Source organism: Nicotiana tabacum, chromosome 12 (assembly GCF_000715075.1).
Source record: "Nicotiana tabacum cultivar K326 chromosome 12, ASM71507v2, whole genome shotgun sequence".
Classification (NCBI taxonomy): Eukaryota; Viridiplantae; Streptophyta; class Magnoliopsida; order Solanales; family Solanaceae; genus Nicotiana; species Nicotiana tabacum.
In genome coordinates this window covers 1,885,873-1,907,381 of record NC_134091.1, presented here as the reverse complement: position 1 = coordinate 1,907,381, position 21,509 = coordinate 1,885,873, and the positions used below count along the sequence as shown (strand labels likewise).

The 21,509-nt window shown below is 37.5% G+C and overlaps 1 protein-coding gene and 1 pseudogene across 1 annotated transcript; both read left to right on the top strand.

The window, feature by feature from the left end:
• The first annotated feature begins 316 nt into the window (after nt 1–316).
• LOC107824070 (WD repeat-containing protein LWD1) lies at nt 317–1,734 on the top strand. Its single transcript, XM_016650785.2, has one exon. The coding sequence runs from the start codon at nt 428–430 to the stop codon at nt 1,466–1,468; it is 1,041 nt and encodes a 346-aa protein (XP_016506271.1). The 5' UTR covers nt 317–427; the 3' UTR covers nt 1,469–1,734.
• A 10,326-nt stretch (nt 1,735–12,060) lies between these two features.
• Nucleotides 12,061–13,019, top strand: LOC142167458 (serpin-ZX-like; annotated as a pseudogene).
• The last annotated feature ends 8,490 nt before the right edge of the window (nt 13,020–21,509 follow it).

Genomic DNA, 21,509 nt, shown 5'->3' with positions numbered 1-21,509 from the left:
AAATTATGTAATAGTACTATGTAAGAAACGAATCATCTTCACTTCAGTAACAAAATATTTTCTAGTACATGAGCTTAAATATAAGATTAGTTTATCTTCTTTCATGTAACTTGGATCTTACTTTAAACTCCAATATTACAGGAAATTGAACAACTTTTTAAATCAATTTATTTTCCTAAAGAAATGTGATAAACGTCTTTCATTATTTTATCTTATTTAATTAATTAACACCAAATTCTGTACAATCACACAATGTACGTGCATAAACAAAGGATAGCACATTAAAGGACTAAAGTGCAATTTTCGAAATTATAGTTGGACTAATAATGTTGACTTTCCTCATTCTTCCTCCCGACAATTAATTCCCTATCTTGTTTGTTCATTCAAGCCCTAATTCGGCGGAGACAGTGACGGAAAGAACTCAGAAATGGGAGCGAGTAGCGATCCGAACCAAGACGGGTCCGACGAACAACAAAGACGGTCCGAGATCTACACGTACGAGGCACCATGGCACATCTACGCTATGAACTGGAGTGTTCGCAAGGACAAGAAGTACCGCCTCGCCATTTCCAGCTTACTCGAGCAGTATCCGAACCGGGTCGAAATCGTTCAGCTAGACGATTCCAATGGCGAGATTCGCTCCGACCCGAAACTCTCATTCGAGCACCCGTACCCGCCCACTAAAGTCATCTTCATACCCGATAAGGAATGCCAAAAACCCGACCTCCTCGCTACCTCGAGCGATTATCTACGGATTTGGCGGGTCGCCTCCGATAATAGTAGGGTCGAAATGAAGAGCTTGTTAAATAATAATCGTAACAGTGAATTTTCCGGTCCGTTGACCTCCTTTGACTGGAATGAAGCTGAACCCAAGCGAATTGGTACTTCTAGCATTGATACCACGTGTACAATTTGGGATATTGAGAGGGAGACTGTGGATACTCAGCTTATTGCTCACGATAAGGAGGTTTATGATATTGCTTGGGGCGGCGTTGGAGTTTTTGCTTCGGTTTCAGCTGATGGATCCGTTAGGGTTTTTGACCTTCGCGATAAGGAGCATTCGACTATCATTTACGAGAGTTCTGAGCCCGATACTCCACTTGTTCGCCTCGGATGGAACAAACAGGATCCTAGGTACATGGCTACTATAATAATGGACAGTGCTAAGGTTGTCGTTTTGGATATTCGTTTCCCTACGCTTCCTGTAGTGGAACTACAAAGACATCAGGCGAGTGTGAATGCCATTGCTTGGGCCCCTCACAGCTCTTGCCATATTTGCACTGCTGGTGATGACTCTCAGGCGCTTATTTGGGACTTGTCTTCAATGGGTCAGCCTATTGAAGGTGGATTGGATCCAATTCTGGCTTATACCGCAGGTGCTGAAATCGAGCAGCTCCAGTGGTCTTCGTCCCAGCCTGATTGGGTTGCCATTGCCTTCTCCAACAAGCTTCAGATTCTAAGGGTGTGAATTAGCATATGCTCTCTCTTCAAACAGCTGGGCAAGTAAAAAGAAATTCCTTTTTGGTATTTTACTCCCAAAAATTTGAGGCTTATTACTGACAGTAGTTAGACCTGAATAGCTGTGCTTTCACAATTATCGTGGAAGTACTGGAATTCATGTTGTCTGTGATTCAGTTCGTCCACATTAATGTGGTTGGTCTGCAATTTCTGTAGTTTGTATTCTGTTTATTGAAAACATCAGTTGGATTAATCAATCATGTGTTTTGATGTTCCTAGGAGGATTGTTTCTACACTAAGGAACTGTTAATACTTTCACATGCTAGGATTAGAAATTACTTGTTGTAAGATAAATAGTAGTACTAGCTTAAAGTTCTTATCAACTGATTATAAGAGTTTCAGGCACCATTTAATAACCATTTCGGGAAGTTACTTCCCGTGGAACTTCTTGAATTGGAGAAGTTGTAAAATGAGCAAAAGGGTAGCAACATGTGTTCCACTTCGTAAATGATTGTATTTAGTAACAGGGTTAACTTCTCATGAGACCTATGATTCCCTGCAAATCATTTGATAAGATGTTAGGCATTAGTTCCAGAATCTAGTAGCGGTTTTTGTGGATTTAACTGAACTTATTGCTGTCGGCTCAAAGTATATGTGTGTGTGTGTGTGTGTGTGTTTACTTGCAAATTTAGAATTTCTACATATAAGATCACACTCATTTCAAACCCACAAACTCTAGATTTACTCTGCCAGTTTGAAGCATAAGTATCTCCAATGATTTCGGAGTAATCATTGCCTCAGTAATCAGCTAATTCCCAGCAGCTAAATTTGGAACTATGGGCTTGAAATATCCAACTAGAGGCAGTCATTGTCGTAATAAGCGCCTCTGCTTGGTATTGGTGAAGGGTGAAGTTTTTCATCGTTTGAAACAGATGATATATGGCGAATCTTTGTCCCTTTAATTGGTAGAGTGTGTAGTTTTTCATTGTTGGAGACTTCAAAACTTTTGGATTGAGATAGAGGGAATCAGACTATGTGATACGCTGGAATAAAGAAGATGCTGAAATGCTTTGGCATCTTAGTAGCATCTTCTTTGACTATTTAACATGGAACTTGTCCAACGAGCAGCTTGCGTTTTGCCTGCTATTGTTGTCCCTGCTATCTACTATTCGCTTGATAAGCTTCTCCAGATTAGAATATTCTTATATTCTGATACCAGAGACACCGTCTTGGGCCAAACTATTTGCATTTCCCAGCTAACGCTCCCAAGTGTGCTCATCACAATAATCACCATGAAGGTTTCGTGAATTTCGTGCACCGTGATGAAGAGGTATACTCTTTCTCTGCAAGTTTTTGGCCCAGCAATTTTTTGTAGTGGATTGTAAAAGTAAAAATGTTTATCCATTTCACAATCACAAGGAAGAAAAGGGTTATTAAGCATGTTAGTATTAAACAAGTTGTTCTATTATGTCTATGTGATCTTAGAATGGCAGTTTTAGGTACTTTGAGCTGATTATGAAGCCATGTAGCGAAGAAAAATAATCTTTTTGGTTCCCTCACTACTTTTAGTGTGCATGTGTGGATAGTTCTAATTCTTTGATATTTAACTGGATGCTGCATGCATTTTCAGGTCAACTAGATCACCTCAAGGTTTGATCCTTGTCGTCATGCGGAGCAGTACCCAATCCCTTCTCGTGTCTTGGGAGGAAAGCGCAACACGGTGATGCTCTGTTTACTTCATTATTCACCTAGTCTTGTTTTCCTCCTTGTGTCTTTGATCATAAAGTGTGACAAGTTGACACTCTGTATATTTATTGTTCAACTTGAAAATTTTGAAAATCTTCATTTTGTTGATGAGGGAGCGTGAAGGTGACGCTCTGCTTATTTATTCTTTACCCTGGAAATCATGAGTTTTGTGGAGTCTAAGTTGTTTCCAAAACTTGAATCTTGGATTTTGTCCAATCGACGTGGGACCTCATCTAGTCCACTGAATTATATAGATATTCTCTATTTCTGCTAGTGCTTTTTTTTTTGTAGGGTGGGGTGTGGGGGGTCACTTTGATTAGACACCCAATAGAATTTCAGCTGTAGTAAGCTTAAGTTATCTGATCTTTTTGGCATGTGCCTGGCTATGATGGCACTGGTGATAACACCATTGATGTCATGTCGTCATGAGCTTGAATGTTGAAGGATCAACAACTTCACTTATTAGCCAGCGACACACCAGTGAAGTTGAGGTGAGATTAGATGGAATTGAGATGCGTAAACGTAGACACTTTAATGCTTTATATATCTAGGCTCACTGTTCAAGGAAAATAGAATGATATACGAAGATATTGTGCATAGGAGAATTTGATGCTAATAAAATGGGCTATGCATCAACAGTAGAACTTCCCCTTTGCAAGAGCAGGAAAGGGCTGCCAAAACATTTGAAGAAGACTTGGAACACCATATCAGCGGCTATTTGGTGGTGTATATGGATACATGTTTTGAGGATCAGAGAAGCTCAATTTGGAAGATCAAATCTGACTGCATTCTTGTGATGTTTTTTTGGTATAAATTGGAAGTAGTTGAAGATATTGAACTTGAAGCACTGTTACAGTTCATAGAAACTTTTGTATCGATAGTCAGGGTTAACCTCACTTTTGTTTTTTGCTACTGGTTGTGATCACGGCACCTTCTTAGTGCTGTTTTTCCTGATATCAATATTACTTGCCCAATTCAAATGAAAAAGATGTTATGCATAGGGTTAAAGTAGGATGGTTGAAATAGCGGAGTTATTTGAGACTGAGACGTAGTAGTAGTAGTTGGTCTCATCACAGCGGGTTCAAGTGGTCTGACCCTTGACAAGCTTTGTTATTTTCTCAAATCCTACTCTATTGATGAACTCAACTGTCGCTCTTCTGAGCTTTGTCAATTTTGTCTTTGCTGATGCTAGTCCCAATGGTGGCCCTCTTTTGTCTACCGCTAACAGCCTCTGGCTCGACCAGACTTGGAACTTTAATCCTTCTTTCACACGGATCGGGGACAATGTTTACGAGGCTGCTTCCTTTTCTGTTGATTTAAGAATAAGGTTAGTTTTGATTAGGTATAGTTCGTGCCGAGGGGCTTTCGGAAACAGCCTCTCTATCCTCTGAGGCAGGGGTAAGGTCTGCGTACACACTACCCTCCCCAGACCCCACACGTGGGATTATACTTGGTTGTTGTTGTTGTTGATTAGGTATAGTTCACTAGAGTTCATTTTAATTTTGCTGTTTTTGGATGATGGGATTTATTCAAGTAGTCCGTGGGGGAGCGAGCGGAGGCGGATCTAGGGTTCTAGGATTCTAGAACATGGGTGTACCACTAAAGAAGGAGAAAAATGAAAGTATTTAGTGGGAATTGATCCCTATTTCCTCTAGGTAAATAATTCAGAATTCAATCAAGTGCATTATTCAACTTTTTTGTAGCATGAGCCTCAATAGATAATATTAGATCAATTCTAAAATTTATATACATAAAATACCTAGTTTGGCGGAGAGACCATGAGTTTGTGTGCACCATAATTTGAGCACTCAATCCCCCTGGGAGCTAGAAATATCATTAAGGGTTATGAAAATATAAAGAAATAAACTAAGAAGCTAAGCAACTTTAACATATAATATATATACATAAAATAAACTTTTGATACCAGGCTGAGCACAAGAAAAAAAATTTATCTCTCTACTTTCTTGAGCTCTCAGGCACACTCCCCGAGGAGTCTGAGAACAAGGAATCTTGAGAATCCATAAACACCATTAGCATGGTTATTCAATTCCGACCACCCCTCTGAAAACAGCTCCGACAAACAATCTCTCACGCGCCGCCACGCGCGCCACTTTCCGGCGAGCCAAACACCACGCGCCGGCGCGTGAGCTCAATCCCGGCCACTTTTCAAAATTTTCGTTTTGGACAGCACGCTCGCTAGGAAATTCCGAGCACATCCATACAATTTTTTCTGAATTCCGACAACTTTTATTTTTTCCGGTGGCGGGGAATCTTTCTCTGTCCAGAATTCTGGTTTCTGTTCTTTTTTTCAAGCTTTCTAGCTCACTGTGATAACTTCCAAACAACCCCTAAAATTCCATAACCTGAGCAGCTGATTTGTACAATATGGGAGACAACAGGATATACTTCAACGCAGGATTCAAATCTTTTGACATCACCAGATGGAACTCCAACAAAGACACTTGGTTTGAATGGGTGGAGAGAAGCCGCAACATGATGAGAAGATCATCCATGGGTAGAAAGGCAATGGAATGGATATGCTTTGCACTTAAAGAAGCGTCGACAGATCAAAACAATCTAGTGAAGAGATGGAAGTACAAGGAGCAATTGACAGAACATTTCTGTACTAGGAAATTTAACGCCCATGGAAGATATATAAGTATTCTGTCACTGAAGAGAGAAGGGAGGTCAGTGATTATAATCCCAGAGTTAACTTTGAATTCTGGCTGGAAAGACATAGCAGCTAAGATAGAGAGATTCATATATCAGACCACCAAGTTGAATCCCATAGTACCACCCAGAAACACTGTGGACAATTTCCCTTATGCCCAAGCAGTTAAGGAGAGTAAATGGCAATCCAATACTCTTCGAGAGGCAAGGGTCAGCACGAACAATGGCGATATCTCTGTTTTGGAACCTACTGGAGGAGAGGACACATGCCTACTAAAAAGATGCATTATCGGGTCTTTAGGGGAAGAAATCAATGAGAGACCCACTTTAGCAGATATAAGGCGATGGGCTAGTGCTTCATGGAACAAAGCATACGGAGTAAACATATATGAAATGACAGGAAACATGTTTCTTTTTAAATTTCCAAACAGATTCATGGCAGAGCAGATTGTGCAAGGAGAATGGAGATGGAAAAAATTCAAGCTTCATCTAGATTGGTGGAATCATACTGCCGGTTGCATTCCAAACTCACAAATTGAGGAAACATGCTGGATTAGAGCCATGGGGATTCCTTTACATCTATGGTCACAAAAGATCTTCAAAGAAATAGGAGATCTCTGTGGGGGTTGGTTAGCTACAGAAGAATGATCTCAAAAACCATCTTAAGTGGGCAAGAATCAAAATTGCTGGTGATGGCAGAAAGACTCCCAATGAGGTGGGGATTGAAAGATACGGTACCAAATTTTTCATCCCAATCTGGGCTGAAAGAAAGACACGGTATGAGCTAAACACTGGTAAAGGAAAGGCAAGTGGACAATTTACACAAGGTTCAACTTCGATGAATCAAAGCAGTAAAGTGTCAAAAGTCAAGCTGAAATCCTATGACCCCGATATGGCTGCACAAGTCATTTTTAATGACCTCTCGTGTGAGATCTCAGATGATACTGGGGTGAAGCCTTATATCGAGGAAATGGGAGGACCTTCTCACTCGGGGGAAAAAGAGTCATCTCCAGGGGATCAAACCCTTAATGTGAATCTTGAAAGTATGCAAAAGGAAACAATTACCAGTTGCAGTCAGCCAGAAGGTGGAGCAGATTCAGCAAGATTGGAACAGAAGGAAGGGGAGCAAAGCATAAACTCAAAGATGGGGAATGATCACGTGGGAAGTACTCTGGAACATCTAAAGCAATTTTGCTCTATTCAAGAGTGGGAAATCGAGGAGGTGAATCCTTTAGTAGTTCAGCAACACAATCCATTATTGGATAAAGACATGGATGCAACAATATGGGTCCATCAAAATATGATCAAATTGGGGAAAATGTTTGGAGTAGATTTCCAAGGACATGAAGAAGAAGTACTGGAATTGTTAATGCAAATTGACAGCTGCAGACAGGTAAGAAGGGTGGAGACAGAGCTGGAGGTGAAGAAACAAAGATTCAAAGGATCACTGGAATTAAAAGGTTTAACTTCTTTCGATGTCAAATTCAAGAGTGACGGGAAAAGGAGTAGGGGAAGAGATCTATCAATCATTTCTATATGATGATCAAAGTAATTTCCTGGAATGTAAGGGGTTTAAACGATAAGAAGAAAAGGGAGATAATAAAAAGTAAGTGCAGAATTGGAGGGCAGACATTATTTGCATGCAAGAAACAAAAGTCGAGGGGGATATCGAGGAAATAGTCAGGCAAATATGGGGTGGTAGATGGGTGAGGTATGCAAGTTTAGAAGCTAGCGGCACGAGAGAGGGGATTTTGTTGTTATGGGATTGCAGAGTATGGAAAGGGGAGGTGTTACAGACTGGTGCATACACTTTGACGTGCAAGTTTGAAGCTCTTCTACGGAATTTTCAATGTCACATAACAGGAGTGTATGCTCCAAATTGTAGAATAGAAAGGAAAAAAGTATGGAGTGAAATTGGTGCAATGAGGGGATTGATGGAAGGTCCTTGGGCGGTTTGTGGCGATTTTAACGTTACAAGGTATCCTTCTGAAAAACGGGAATGTTCAAGGAGGTCCAGAGCGATGGTGGAGTTTTCGGATTTTATAGAAGATATGGAGTTGATAGATCTTCGACTTGAGGGAGGAAACTATACTTGGTTCAAAGGGGACAATCATACAACGGCTTCAAGAATTGATAGATTTCTCATTTCAGAAGAATGGGATGTAAGGTTCAGAAACATCAAACAAACTATCCAACAAAGGCTGATTTCGGACCATTCACCTGTGGCTCTAGACTGTGGTGCGTGGGAACAAGCTAAATCATACTTTAAGTTTGAAAATTGGTGGCTGAATGTGGAAGGTTTTGAGGACAGAATTAGAGAGTGGTGGGGATCCTTTGAATTCTCAGGAAGACCTGATTACATTTTAGCTTGCAAGTTAAAAGCTCTCAAGGGCAAGCTAAAAGGATGGAGCAGAAGTTGCGAAGGCAATTTGGGGCTGCAGAAATCAAAATTGCTAAGTCAACTAGCAGATTTTGAGACAACGCAACAACTAAGAGCGTTGACAGAGGAGGAATCAGTCAGGAAAGCAGCCACTCTAATGGAGATTGAGGTGCATCTCAAGAATGAAGAATTTGCATGGAGACAAAAATCAAGAGCTTTGTGGCTCAAAGAAGGGGATAGGAATACAAAATTTTTCCATCGGACTGCAAATGCACGCAAGAGAAACAACAACATTGACCAAATAATGATACGATATGAAGTAATCGAGGATCCAGAAAGAATAGAGAACGAGATCATTGAATTCTACAAGGAGCTATACACAGAACCTGAACAGTGGAGACCAACAGTCAATTTCGAAAATAGTTCAAGCATTTCTGAATCGGAAAGGGAGTCTTTACAGAGTAACTTTGAGGAACAGGAAGTGTTGAGCAGTTTGAAGATGTGTGCAAGTGACAAGGCTCCAGGTCCAGATGGATACACAATGGGTTTTTTCAGAAAGTGTTGGGACATTTTGAAGGAAGATATCATGGCGGCTTTTAACAACTTCCATTCACAGGAGATGTTTGAGAAAAGCTTCAATGCAACATATATACCTTTGATTCCAAAGAAGACAGGTGCGAAAGAATTGAGAGACTTCAGACCGATCAGTCTGATAGGGAGCTTTTACAAACTGCTCTCAAAAGTCTTAACTGAAAGACTTAATAGGGTGGTTGGGAAAATTGTTGATGCTCAACAAATGACGTTCATTAAAGGAAGACAAATAATTGATGCAGTGATGATTGCTAATGAAGCTGTGGACTCAAGAATAAAAAAGAAAGAACCTGGAATCTTATGCAAATTGGATATCGAGAAGGCCTATGATCATGTGAACTGGAACTTCCTACTAAGAATGTTAGAACAAATGGGTTTTGGGCAAAAATGGATTAGATGGATGAAATTTTGCATATCTACTGTGAAATTCTCCATTCTTATAAATGAATGTCCTAAAGGTTATTTTCATTCACACTGAGGTCTCAGACAAGGTGATCCTTTATCTCCCTTTCTATTCATCATAGCCATGGAAGGATTGAACAACATGATCAAAACGGCTAAAGTCAGTGGATGGGTTAAAGGCTTTGAGGTAAACAGGAGTGGGGCTAACAATCTAGAGATCACACATCTCCAATATGCTGATGATACTCTAGTCTTCTGTGATGCTAAAAAAGACCAACTTAGATTCTTAAGGATCATTTTGGTTTTATTTGAGGGAGTATCAGGATTACACATTAACTGGAGAAAGAGCAATATTTTTCCCATTAATGAAGTTAACAACATGGGGCAATTGACTCAGATATTGGGTGGAGAAGTTGGGTCCCTACCAACTGTTTACCTTGGGATGGCTCTTGGTGCAAGATCCAAATCAAAAGAAATCTGGAATTCAGTCATAGAAAAGTGTGAGAAGAAGTTGTCAAGATGGAAATCGCAGTACCTATCATTGGGGGGTAGGCTAGTTCTAATCAACTCAGTATTAGACTCTCTACCTACTTACATGATGTCTTTGTTCCCAATTCCAGCAGGTATTTTACAGAGATTGGACAAACTCCGAAGAACATTCCTCTGGCAAGGCAATAAGGAGAAAAAAGTCTTCTATTTAGTCAATTGGAAGACGCTAACAATGGATAAAAAACAAGGTGGATTGGGGATAAGGAATTTGAAGAACCAAAGCAAGGCTCTTAGAATTAAATGGTTATGGAAGTACTCTAAAGAACCCCAATCTTTATGGGCCAAAGTGATCAAAGCAAAGTATGGTGAAGAAAATAACTGGGTGTCAAAAAAAGTCAGAACATCATATGGAGTAAGTGTGTGGAAATCCATCAGAGAACTGTGGCCAATAATGAAGAATCACTCCTTCATAAGAGTGAACAACGGAAGGAACACATCATTTTGGAATGATAACTGGTTAGGAATTGGAAGCTTAAAGGAAAGATACCCAGATATGTTCGGTTTAGCACAAAACCAGCATAAGACAGTAGCTGATATGAGGAGTTGTCTAGGATGGGAAATAGCTCTAAGAAGACAGCTGAATGACTGGGAGATAACAAGATTAACTGACCTCTACAAAGATCTGGAAGCATTTACAGGACTACAGGAAGGTTTGGATTCAATATGGTGGAAGAGGCACAACAGAGGGGTTTACCGAGTGAAGGATGCATATAAGATTTTGAATCATGATAATCAACAGGTAGACACATGGCCTTGGAAACATATATGGAAAACAAAGATTCCATACAAGGTAGCATGCTTCACTTGGCTACTAGCAAAGGAGGCGGTTTTAACCCAGGATAATCTCATAAAAAGGGGAATTTCTCTGTGTTCAAGATGTTTTCTGTGTGGGGAAAACGCAGAAACTGTCAACCATTTGTTTCTACATTGCAAGATTACAGACCAACTATGGAAAATCTTTATTAGTCTTAGGGGTATTTGTTTCAATGCCATACAGGATTAAAGATGTCATTTATAGCTGGGAAGAAGCTGGAGCTGAAGCAACTAGCAGAGATAGATGGAGGACTGTTCCGGCATGTATTTGGTGGACAGTCTGGAGGGAAAGGAACACTAGATGTTTTGAAGACAGAAGCAATTCACTGCAGAAGATCAAACTCAATTGTATTCTTCTATTTTGTTTTTGGTGCAAACAGATGTACACAGAAGATACATTGACAATCATAGACATACTAGGATCCTGCTAGGTCTCAAATTAGAATATCTATAAATTCTCTCAATGTAAATTTGGTTTTCAGTGCAATCTATGTACTGATTTTTATAATATATACAATAGTTACCAATTCAAAAATAAAATAAACTTTTGACGTTGCTATACATTGTGATTTTCTGACGAGACACCCCTCAGCCTAAGGTGGCTCCATCAGTAGGGATGACTTTCTAACTGCCTTACTGTTTTGAGCAATAATTGCAATGTATAATGGGATACCAAGCTACCAATTACTTAGATTTAACCATAGGTATTTTTTAAAAGAAATTACAGTAGCTACTTCTATGTCTGCATGTTGTTTTGAGCACGCAATAATCAGAAGTAGTATTAAGTATTGGGATTATACTGGGTTGTTGTTGTTGTTGTAGTATTAAGTATTGGAATGAACAGACAACAAATGGATTGAAACAGAGGATTCATGAATTTCAAAACCAACTTATTTAGTTGATTGATTTAGCTATGTTGCTTAATGGCATCATTATAGTATGAGGAAATCTATGCATAATTTGAGTTCCTGAGTTATTAATTACTACAATAAATTCAGATGCAATCTAGTTCTTTCGTTATTCCTTTCTTTTACTTAAATCATGGATTTGTCATATTTTCTAATTATTAGGCTTTAATATTGTGCAGCTGATAACCAGCTAGGAGGTGTAAACAGCATAAATGAAATACTATAAACGCGTTTCTGCTTTTAGCTAGATCAAACTTGTGCAAATGAATTGTGAACCAGGACACCAAAAGTAACAATTTCATTATAAAATCTTCCTACTCACAAACAATAAAAAAATAAAAAAAATTAATGAATCCTTTTTTATGTTAGTTTTACAGAATTTTGATTGATGTTATAGGCTTCTGAGGTGGCAAATCATGTGAATCAATGTGCTGAAAAGGAAACAAGAGGCCATATCAGAGGAATTCGTTCTCCCAAATCAGTTGACTATAGAACAACACTTGTCTTGGCAAACACACTCTACTTCAAAGGTGCGTGGGATAAACAGTTCAATGCTACATTGACAAAACGCAAGGCGTTCCGCCTTCTCAACGGGACCTCTGTTTGAGTGGCATTAATGACTTGTATAGAACAACACTTGTTTTGGCAAACACACTCTACTTCAACGGTGCGTGGGATAAACAGTTCAATGCTTCATTGACAAAACACAAGGCGTTCCGCCTTCTCAATGGGACCTCTGTTCGAGTGCCATTCATGACTAGCATTAATAGGCAATACGTAAAAGCTTTTGAAGGTTTTAAGGTGCTGAGGCTTCCTTATAAACAAGGCGAGGAGGATAGACGACGTTGTTTCTCCTTGGTACTTTTTGCCTGATGCCAATAATGGACTTCAAGAACTGGTAAAAAGGGTCACTTCTGAACCACAATTCTTGGACCGTCACCTTCCAAATCGGAAGGTTAAAGTTGGTAAATTTCGTATCCCCAAATTTAAAATGTGTTTTGGATTCGAAGTTAACAAAGTTTTCAAAGGCTTGAGGTAGTATCTCGCTATGACCTCACCGAGATGGTAGTGACCTTGATGTTTCTAAATTTTTCAAAAGTCCGTTATTGAGGTAAATGTAGAGGGAACAGAAGCTGCAGCTGTAACCTGTTGTTCGTGTTTTTTAATGTCATATACGTCTCTGAACACAGTAGAGTTCGTTGCTGACGTTTCGTTTCTCTTCCTGATTAGAGAAGATGCAACATGCGTGATATTGTTTACCGGTAATGTCCTTAATCCTCTCTCTGAGTAAGTCATATTCCACCACATGGAGGTTGATATGTGGTCTTTTCGTCTTTTTTAGTAGTGTTTGGACTTAATTCTCGTGCACAGAGTTGGATCAAATTCCGCCTTCAAGCCATTTCCATCTTGAAGTAGAAGTAATTTATTGTAGAAAGGTATTGTCATGTACCCTTCATTGAATCCTACTTTTATGTTCGACTTTGAAAAGATTTAACACCAAAGGTCTGTCCAGTATTTCAGTTTCTAGTTATGGTTGCGATGTTTGTTGCCAATCAAGTTGGTAAGGATTAACGCTTCATTTCTGTAGCTACATATGTTTTCTAACTGTGGAGAAGTAGATATGTAGGTTTATCTCAAAATGTTACCACCTAAAGCAAGTTAGAAATTGCTATTAGCACATCCACTTTTCTATTAAAGTTGTTCTTGTTGATGATACATAGCTCATTTAAAAGAGTATATCACTGCGATAAACCATGCATATATACCAAGGTTTCTTCTCTATTACTTGTTACAAACTTTCTGGTCCTTGTAAATTATAGGGTCTATCTTTAGATTTATGTAATTCGAGGTCTAAATGCCAGAGCCTAAGAGGCTAATATTATTCTAAAGCAAATCAAATACCTTGTGATTTGATAAACGTGAGTGCCTCTATCCTTTGCCAAGTATTTATTAACGTGAAATCTTTTTTATTGTATCAATGTTTTTATATGATAGTAAACAATGTAAATTTTTATCTGTTACGTTGTAGTAGCCTAATAGATGCGTTGTCTTATTTTTTTTGCACTCTTTATATAAACTTATCTACACATTCTTCTAGAATTAGTTAGCCAAGTTGATTTTCTTGAAAGATGGAGAAAATTTTCTAGCAGAATCTGGGCTAAGTGGTTTGGATTCTTCAGGCCTTAACCTTAATTATCCTTTATCATATAATGTGAGTTGGGGGACTTTTTCTAAATATGCTTGTGGTTGGCAGTGACGGACCCAAGATTATGTGCAAGCGAGTTCAATTATAGAAGTCCATAACTAATATAAGCGGCATAGGGCATGAAGAGTAATTTTTTTTTGTCTTTATTACTCACAATGTGATCTCGCAATAAAGTCCTTTTAAAGTCGATGCTCTATATTTTAGTGGTGCAGTACATGGAGAGGAAAAAAGATTTGCATATGGTGTTTATTGACCTTGAGAAGGCATACGATAAAGTTCCGAGGGAGGTCCTGTGGAGGTTAGTGGCGTTCCGGTGGCGTACATTAGGGTGATTAAGGACATGTACGATGATGCTAAGACTCGGGTGAGAACTGTGGGTGGTGACTCGGAGCATTTCCTTGTGGAGATGGGATTGCACCAGGGATCAGCTCATAGCCCATTTTTATTTGCCTTGACGATGGATGTACTGTTGTATCACATCCAAAGGGAGGTGCCTTGGTGCATGCTATTTGCCAATGATATAGTGTTGATTGACGAGACGCGTAGCGGAGTTAACGCGAGGTTGGAGGTTCGGAGACAGACCTTGGAGTCTAAAGGTTTCAAACTGAGTAGAACCAAGACAAAATACTTGAAGTGCAAATTTAGTGACGGGACTCATGATGCAGACGTAGAGGTTAAGCTTGATGATCAAGTTATCTCCAAGAGAGCGAGTTTTAAGTATCTCGGGTCTATTATCCAGGCTAACAGGGAGATTGACGAAGATGTCGCACATCGCATCAGAGCGGGTTGGATGAAGTGGAGGCTCGCTTCTGGTATTTTGTGTGATAGGAATGTGCCGCTAAGACTTAAGGATAAGTTTTATCGAGTGGTAGTTCGACCGGCTATGCTGTATGGGCTGAGTGTTGGCCAGTCAAGAACTCCCACGTGCAAAAGATGAGAGTAGCAAAGATGAGGATGTTGAGATGGATGTGTGGATGTACTAGGAGAGATAAGATTAAGAATGAAGCTATCCGGGACAGAGTGGGAGTAACCTCCGTGGAGGACAAGATGCGGGAGTCGAGGCTGAGATGGTTCAGACATGTTAAGAGAAGGAGCATTGATACTCCTGTCAGGAGGTGTGAGAGGTTGGCCATGAAGAGTTTGAGAAGAGGTCGAGGTAGGCCTAAGAAGTACTGGGGAGAGGTGATTAGGCAAGACATGGCGCTGCTTCAGCTTACTGAGGACATGACCGTTGATAGGAGGGTGTGGAGGTCGAGGATTAAGGTAGAAGATTAGTAGGTAGTTTATAGTTGTTCACCGATAGTCTTAGTAGCATGCATGTCCCTTCATATTCTTAGATTTTTATTACGTTATGTGATTTTGTTCGCCTCAAGTATTGTATTCCCTGTTGCTATTATTTGGTACTACTTATCCTTTATATCTCCCTTTTCTTTTCTCTTCCATCTTCCCTCATTCCTTGCTTTCCTCTTCTTCTTCTTGCCCTTCCTGAGCCGAGAGTCTATTGGAAACAACCTCTCTACCTGCATTAGGTAGGGGTAAGGTTTGCGTACAAACTACCTTCCCCAGACCCCACCTGTTGGGATCAAACTGAGTTTGTTGTTGTTGCTCTATATTTTAAACAAATTTTTTGCTTATTTTAATTTAAAAAATCTAACTTTAGCTAATTTATTAAACTTTAACCAAAAAAATCTTGACCAATTTTAGAATTTATTAACTCAAAGAAATTTGATTTATTATAAATTTTTTTAGCATTCATTAGGTAACAAGTTAGTATTATTTGCAAAAGAAAGACAATAAGAAAAGAGTATAAATTAAATTAAATTAACACCAATAATCAAAGAAAGAGTTTTTTTTAAACAAGAAAGAGAGTTTATACACACACAAACCAAAAAAAAAAAAAAAACCAAAAAATTCCAACATAAGCTAAATTAAATTAAACCAACAAATGCCAAATAATTTCAAACAAATATACTTGCAACTGTGTAAGTCTTAGCAAAATTTATGAAAGGGGAAACTAAAATTACCTCCTGGAGTAAAATAAACTTTAATATAATTTTTATTGAATTTATGTAAAGAAAATAAACTATAAAGTAAAAGAAATAAAACTGCAAAATACATACAAGGAAAATAATTTACTTTGATTGCAAAGACAGTTATATCCAGCTATGGTGCTATCATTATGGGTTTTTTTTTCTTTTGTGATTCTTGTTGCAAATTTATACAAACAAAAAACATAAAGTAGCACATAAAATGAAAGGATTCGATCACAAGATCTAACTAATATTATGAACTCACTTGACCACTTATGCAAGAAAAAAGATCTTGTCAAGTGTGTTCAAATATACTTTACACATGTTTTACGCTGCTTTAGCCGTAATTTATATATATATATATATATATATATATATATATATATATATATATATAGTATTATATTTTGATGAAATGGGTTCAAAACCCGCTTAACAGCACGTGGGTCCGCCCCCGGTGGTTGGCTGGTCCTCTAAATATTCTTATACATCTAATTTCACGAGATGGAATTTACCAAACGAGTTTGAGTGTTTAATTTGTATAATTCATTGGACGATAAGTATTACTAATTGTAGCTTAAAGTTCTTATCAACAACTAAGGGTGGCAAGTGTTCCGATCGGGGATCGGGATCGGCCCGGGACCGTGTGCCAAACGGGTTAAATGGGCCGGGACCGGTAGGACCGCTAGAGGTGGGCTTGGGTCGGTCTCGTGGGTCGGTTCTTGCCTTTTAACCGTTAGAACCGGGACCGTTTGGCCCGCCAAGGGACCGGGACCGGACCGATCCCTTGGCGGGCCAAACGGTAATTTTTTTTATAAAAAGTAGCCGTTTAGCTATTTAAAAATACAGTCGTTGGGCTTTAAAAAATAGCCGTTGACTATTTAGAAAATAGCTATTTAACCCCACCAACTTTGTTTTAACCCCAAACTTTTTATAATTATATTTTTTTCCCTATTTTTAACTGTAAATACCCCATCATTCTTTCATTTTTCTTACAAAATCAATATCAATCTATCACAATCTCTCTATAATTTTCTTCTATACTTGCTACTATTGCTTACGATATTCCAAAAAATAGTAAAAAAATATTGAGGCTGTTACAATTTGTGAAAAAATTGTGATGTTGGTGAATTAAAGTCTTCAAGTCTTCGACGATAATTAATTTTCAACAAGTTGTTCGTCAATTTGGTAAACTCGTTCCAACTCTTAAGTCTTAATATTATAGTTTTGTTTGTTTTATTTATTTGCTATTACTTGATTAATTAAGATGATTTCCTTAAAAAATATTTTTAGTAAAAATAAGAATAAGAAAAAATCCAAGAGTGGCGAATCTAGTGGTCATGCTGTTCCTCCTCCCCTGCCCCCGACTCCCCAAACTGAACCCTATATCCGTCCTACACCTGCTATTCTTGATAGCGACAATAGTTTATTACAATTTACCGAGAGTCAATTTTGCCATAATATTGCATCCGGTGAACAAGTAGACCATGAATTAATGCATGCTCTTTATTCTAATAGTTATAATACTATTGATGAAAATAATGATGAGGAAATTGATCTTGATGAAACTCAACCAGATGATGATACACCCACTAGTCCTGCTCCTGATGTTAACCCAACTAGTGATAACCCTGTTAATCCAAATGATGACCCATCTGATACTCCTGTAACTGGCCCTACTTTTTCTAGACAACCTACAGAACAAATAGAAACATCTCTTGTTTGGCCATTTTTTACTCCACTAATTTCACAAAATAAGTCTAAGTATAAAACTTGTGGTATGTAAGAGATACCATATAACTTGTATGAATAAAAATTAGTATGTATTATGTAACTTGTATTTTGGCACATCTTGATTAGTTTCTTTCTCTTCTCAATGGTGGTATTAGCACTTTGTTATGCTCATTCCATGGGGGGGGGGGGGAGGGGAGGGGAGGGGGAGGGAAGACTAAGAAAGATATTGCCATATTTTTTTAACGCTATAATAAAATTACAAGGCATTGCTTTGAATATCTCTTTATAATATTTTTGTCTTTAAATTTGAATTAAAAAGTTTAGGTCAAAATTCTATAATAAATTTACAAGGCATTGCCTTAGATAATTTTTTAACATCCTTTTGTCTCTAATTTTTATTTTTTATTTTTAAAAAAAATTAATATTTAGCCATTGGTCCCACTTAGCCCGCAGGCCCGACCCGTTTAGCCCGAGACCATGAGTTCGTGGTCCTGGTGCTGAGCTGGTTCCTACAAAAAGACCATTTAGTCCGAGATTAGCAGACCCGCTTATTTAAAGACCGGCCTGGGATCGGGACCGTTTAGACTGGCCCACTTGGCCTATTTAGGGCCCGGATCAGCCCACATGCCACCCCTATCAACAACCAATGTTGTAGCCTAGTGGTCAATAAAGTGGAAGAAAAATTATGAGGTCTTAAGTTCAAATTTTAGAACACAAAAATGTGATTTCTTCCCATCGTGCACAAGGGCTAATCTGAACACCATTATTAATTGATTATGTAACCAAACCAGCTGGCTTAAACTTGTATATGAATATGAAAACATTAGGATTATATTCTCAATTGTGTATACATATAATAGTAAGGACATGCCCATTCTTGTATCCCCTAAATTCTAATTTCACTCATGAATTCTTCTCCGGCCTCAGTAATCAGCTGCATTCAGATATATGAAGCATCTCGCATTCACGTACGATATGAAGAAGGGCCGCACCCTAAGATTGTATAAGGTAGATGATCTATCCTGATGCAAGCATTAATGACTGATTCAACGGCTCAAATCAGTTACCTACGTCACACGAAGACAACCTCACCGTTGCTCCAAAGTTCCCTACAATAATCAGCCGCAACCCAAAAACTAAATTTTACAACTATATATGTGCTTGAAAATTGAACAGGAGGTGTCATTGCCACATTACATATACTTATTGCCACTAGTTCTATGCTTGGAATTGGTAGGAGGTGAGATTTTCATCGTTGGAATTCGATATTGGGAATCCATATAATCCTTGATTCCTTGGTATTATTAGAGTGTGTACTATTTCATGACTGGAGACATTAAAAAAATTTAGGATTGAGATATGGTTAATCAGAATATGCGATATGATGGAATAAAGTAGATTCAAGAATTGCTTTAGTATCTTTGGCAGAATCCTCTTTGACCATTTAACACACAACTTATCCACTCTTTCGTCTAGTTTAGACTCCTTAATTATAATTAGGTACACGTAAATATCAATCTATTTTTAATCATAAAATAAGCGTTGAAAATACACAAGCGATAACCATTGGCTGGGGCTGATAATATAGCATAGGCAATCACGACTGCACAAGTACATTATTGTCAACTTCTCAACTACGTGGGTGCTGAAATATTAATCAACATGTTTTTGAAAATTTAACTCTGACATTTAGGGGCGAAGCTAGAGCGGCCGAAGAAGGTTCATCCGTAACTCTTTCGTCAGAAAATCACATTATATATAAATTTTTTTAATGTATATATAATAGATGTTGATTCCCTCGATAAAATTTATGTATTCATTACTGTTGTCGTCTGTTGAAATATATGATCACTTAATAATTCCTGAATTATTCACTACTGCATTTTATTGTTTCTTTGATGTGTTTGTCGCACCGAATACCACACGACATGTGATACTTTTTAAACCGCTGATCCTACCTCCAAGTGAGTCGTTTCTCTTTCAAGTTTAGAATATGATATAGGCAAACAATTGTCCAACCAAGATATCAAGTCGGTAAATATAAAGTATAATGTTACATTAATTATTTAAATGAGCATTTAAACTTGATCGATTATATGAATTTGAATTCGTGAAACTTCTTTTGATATCGTGGTCCATTATTTAAAGTGATATTTGATCTCAATTCTTCAAACTAATTTTTTATAATTATAAAATAATAGTAGGCAGTTGTAAACGTAAGAGAGAGATCCATTTTTATGATTGTCTTTTTCCACATTTTTTCTTTGTCCGATTCAGACATGCCAGATTTTGTCGCTTACGTAATCAAAGCAATATGAAAATACTAATTGCTTAACCTGGCAAACCTTATATATGGACAAATTTAGAGTTTATTATACTTTTTATTTTTATGGTTTGAGATTCATAAATAATTTTTTTCTTGTCAAATTAATGGCAGATTACGTCTGATCGCAAATAGCCTAAACAGTACTCAAAATAGTACTAATTTAACGATAGTGGTCATCATGTTGACCTGAATGCAAAAAGAAAATTAACTTTTTAAAATGTTTGTGGTGATGGAATCCATTATATAAGGCAGATTAGAAGTACCCTTTAAGTAATAAAAATAAAAAAAAAATCTCGAAAGATAGTATATATTATTATTTTTATTGATGGTAATGATATATTATCTCTTTTCGTCTTCTTGAGCCGAATGTCTTTCGGAAACAACTTCTCTATCCCTCGGGGTAGGGGCAAGGTCTGTGTACATACTATCCTCCTCAGACGCCGAATGTCTTTCGGAAACAACTTTTCTATCCCTCGGGGTAGGGGCAAGGTCTGCGTATATACTATCCTCCTCAGATCCCACTAGTGATATTTCACTGTGTCGTTGTTGTTGTTGATTATTGTTTCACTTATCAGTTAGTAAATTTTATTGATCAAAATGTAAATTCTTACTATGATTAATCCTTTCTTACATTGTTAATTATGTATTACAAAATAAAATATTTGTTAATTAGAGGATTAGTAGGTGTATGGTCCCCTTAATTTAGAAAGTAATGATTCCAAAGTGAGTATGGTGGAGCAACTTGCTATTTTTATTTCTGTGAGATCAGCAACTTGCTATATTTCTTTAGATTATTCTTTTGTTCCTTTTCTTTTAAATCTCATAAGACGCAAGTGGAATCTCTTTTTGGTTAACCACAATTTTTTTTTTAAAAGAGAATGTGTGACATATATTATTACAATAATAAGAACAATAATAATTACAGTCAAAGCTAGAGAGAAATGAAAAAAAAATAGGAGATTTTTTTTGTCATTCGGTGTTCATTACCCGCATTGGAGCCCGATTATATCCGGATTCGCATTGCGTAGGACCCCATTAGGGAGCAAGCGCTCCCTACCGAGGATTTTTACATACACAGAGCTCGAACCCGAAAAAAAAACCCAACTATAACATGAAAGAACAACACTAAAAGCACAATAATATTTGCAATTAGCCTAGATTTCCAGTCTTAAATGTTCACACACACTCTTATATATATATATATATATATATATTGACAAGAAGAAGATGGGTTATCATTTCGAGAGACTTTCACATGCTTCTATATTTTTTTTATCTCTTTTTGAGAGATTTTTTTTTTGGTTTATTTTTCTTGACAAAATTATATTATACTCTTTTCTGACAATTCATCTGAGGAAGTTGCCAATCCTCCAGATGAAAACAGTAAAGAACAAATCAATTAATTATGTCTTAATTTTTAGCCGGGGTCAATTATATAAATTCTTTGAATATTTAGAGAATTCATTAAAATTAATTACTTTAGCACCACTAATAACGTAAAAAATACTATACTATGATAAAAATTTATCTACTGTAGTAGCTAGCATACTTTATTTTCATATTATTAATTATGAATAGTACTTCTAGTTATTTTTTAGAATACATAATAATATAAAAAAATTTACACTATCATTAAATAAAATTTAACTGTTTATATAGTAGTTGTCAATCTCTATACTTTTTCTTTTTTATTACA

Bases quoted from the DNA above. Each gene is read 5' to 3' on its own strand.
- LOC107824070 (XM_016650785.2), top strand. From the start codon at position 428: ATGGGAGCGAGTAGCGATCCGAACCAAGACGGGTCCGACGAACAACAA.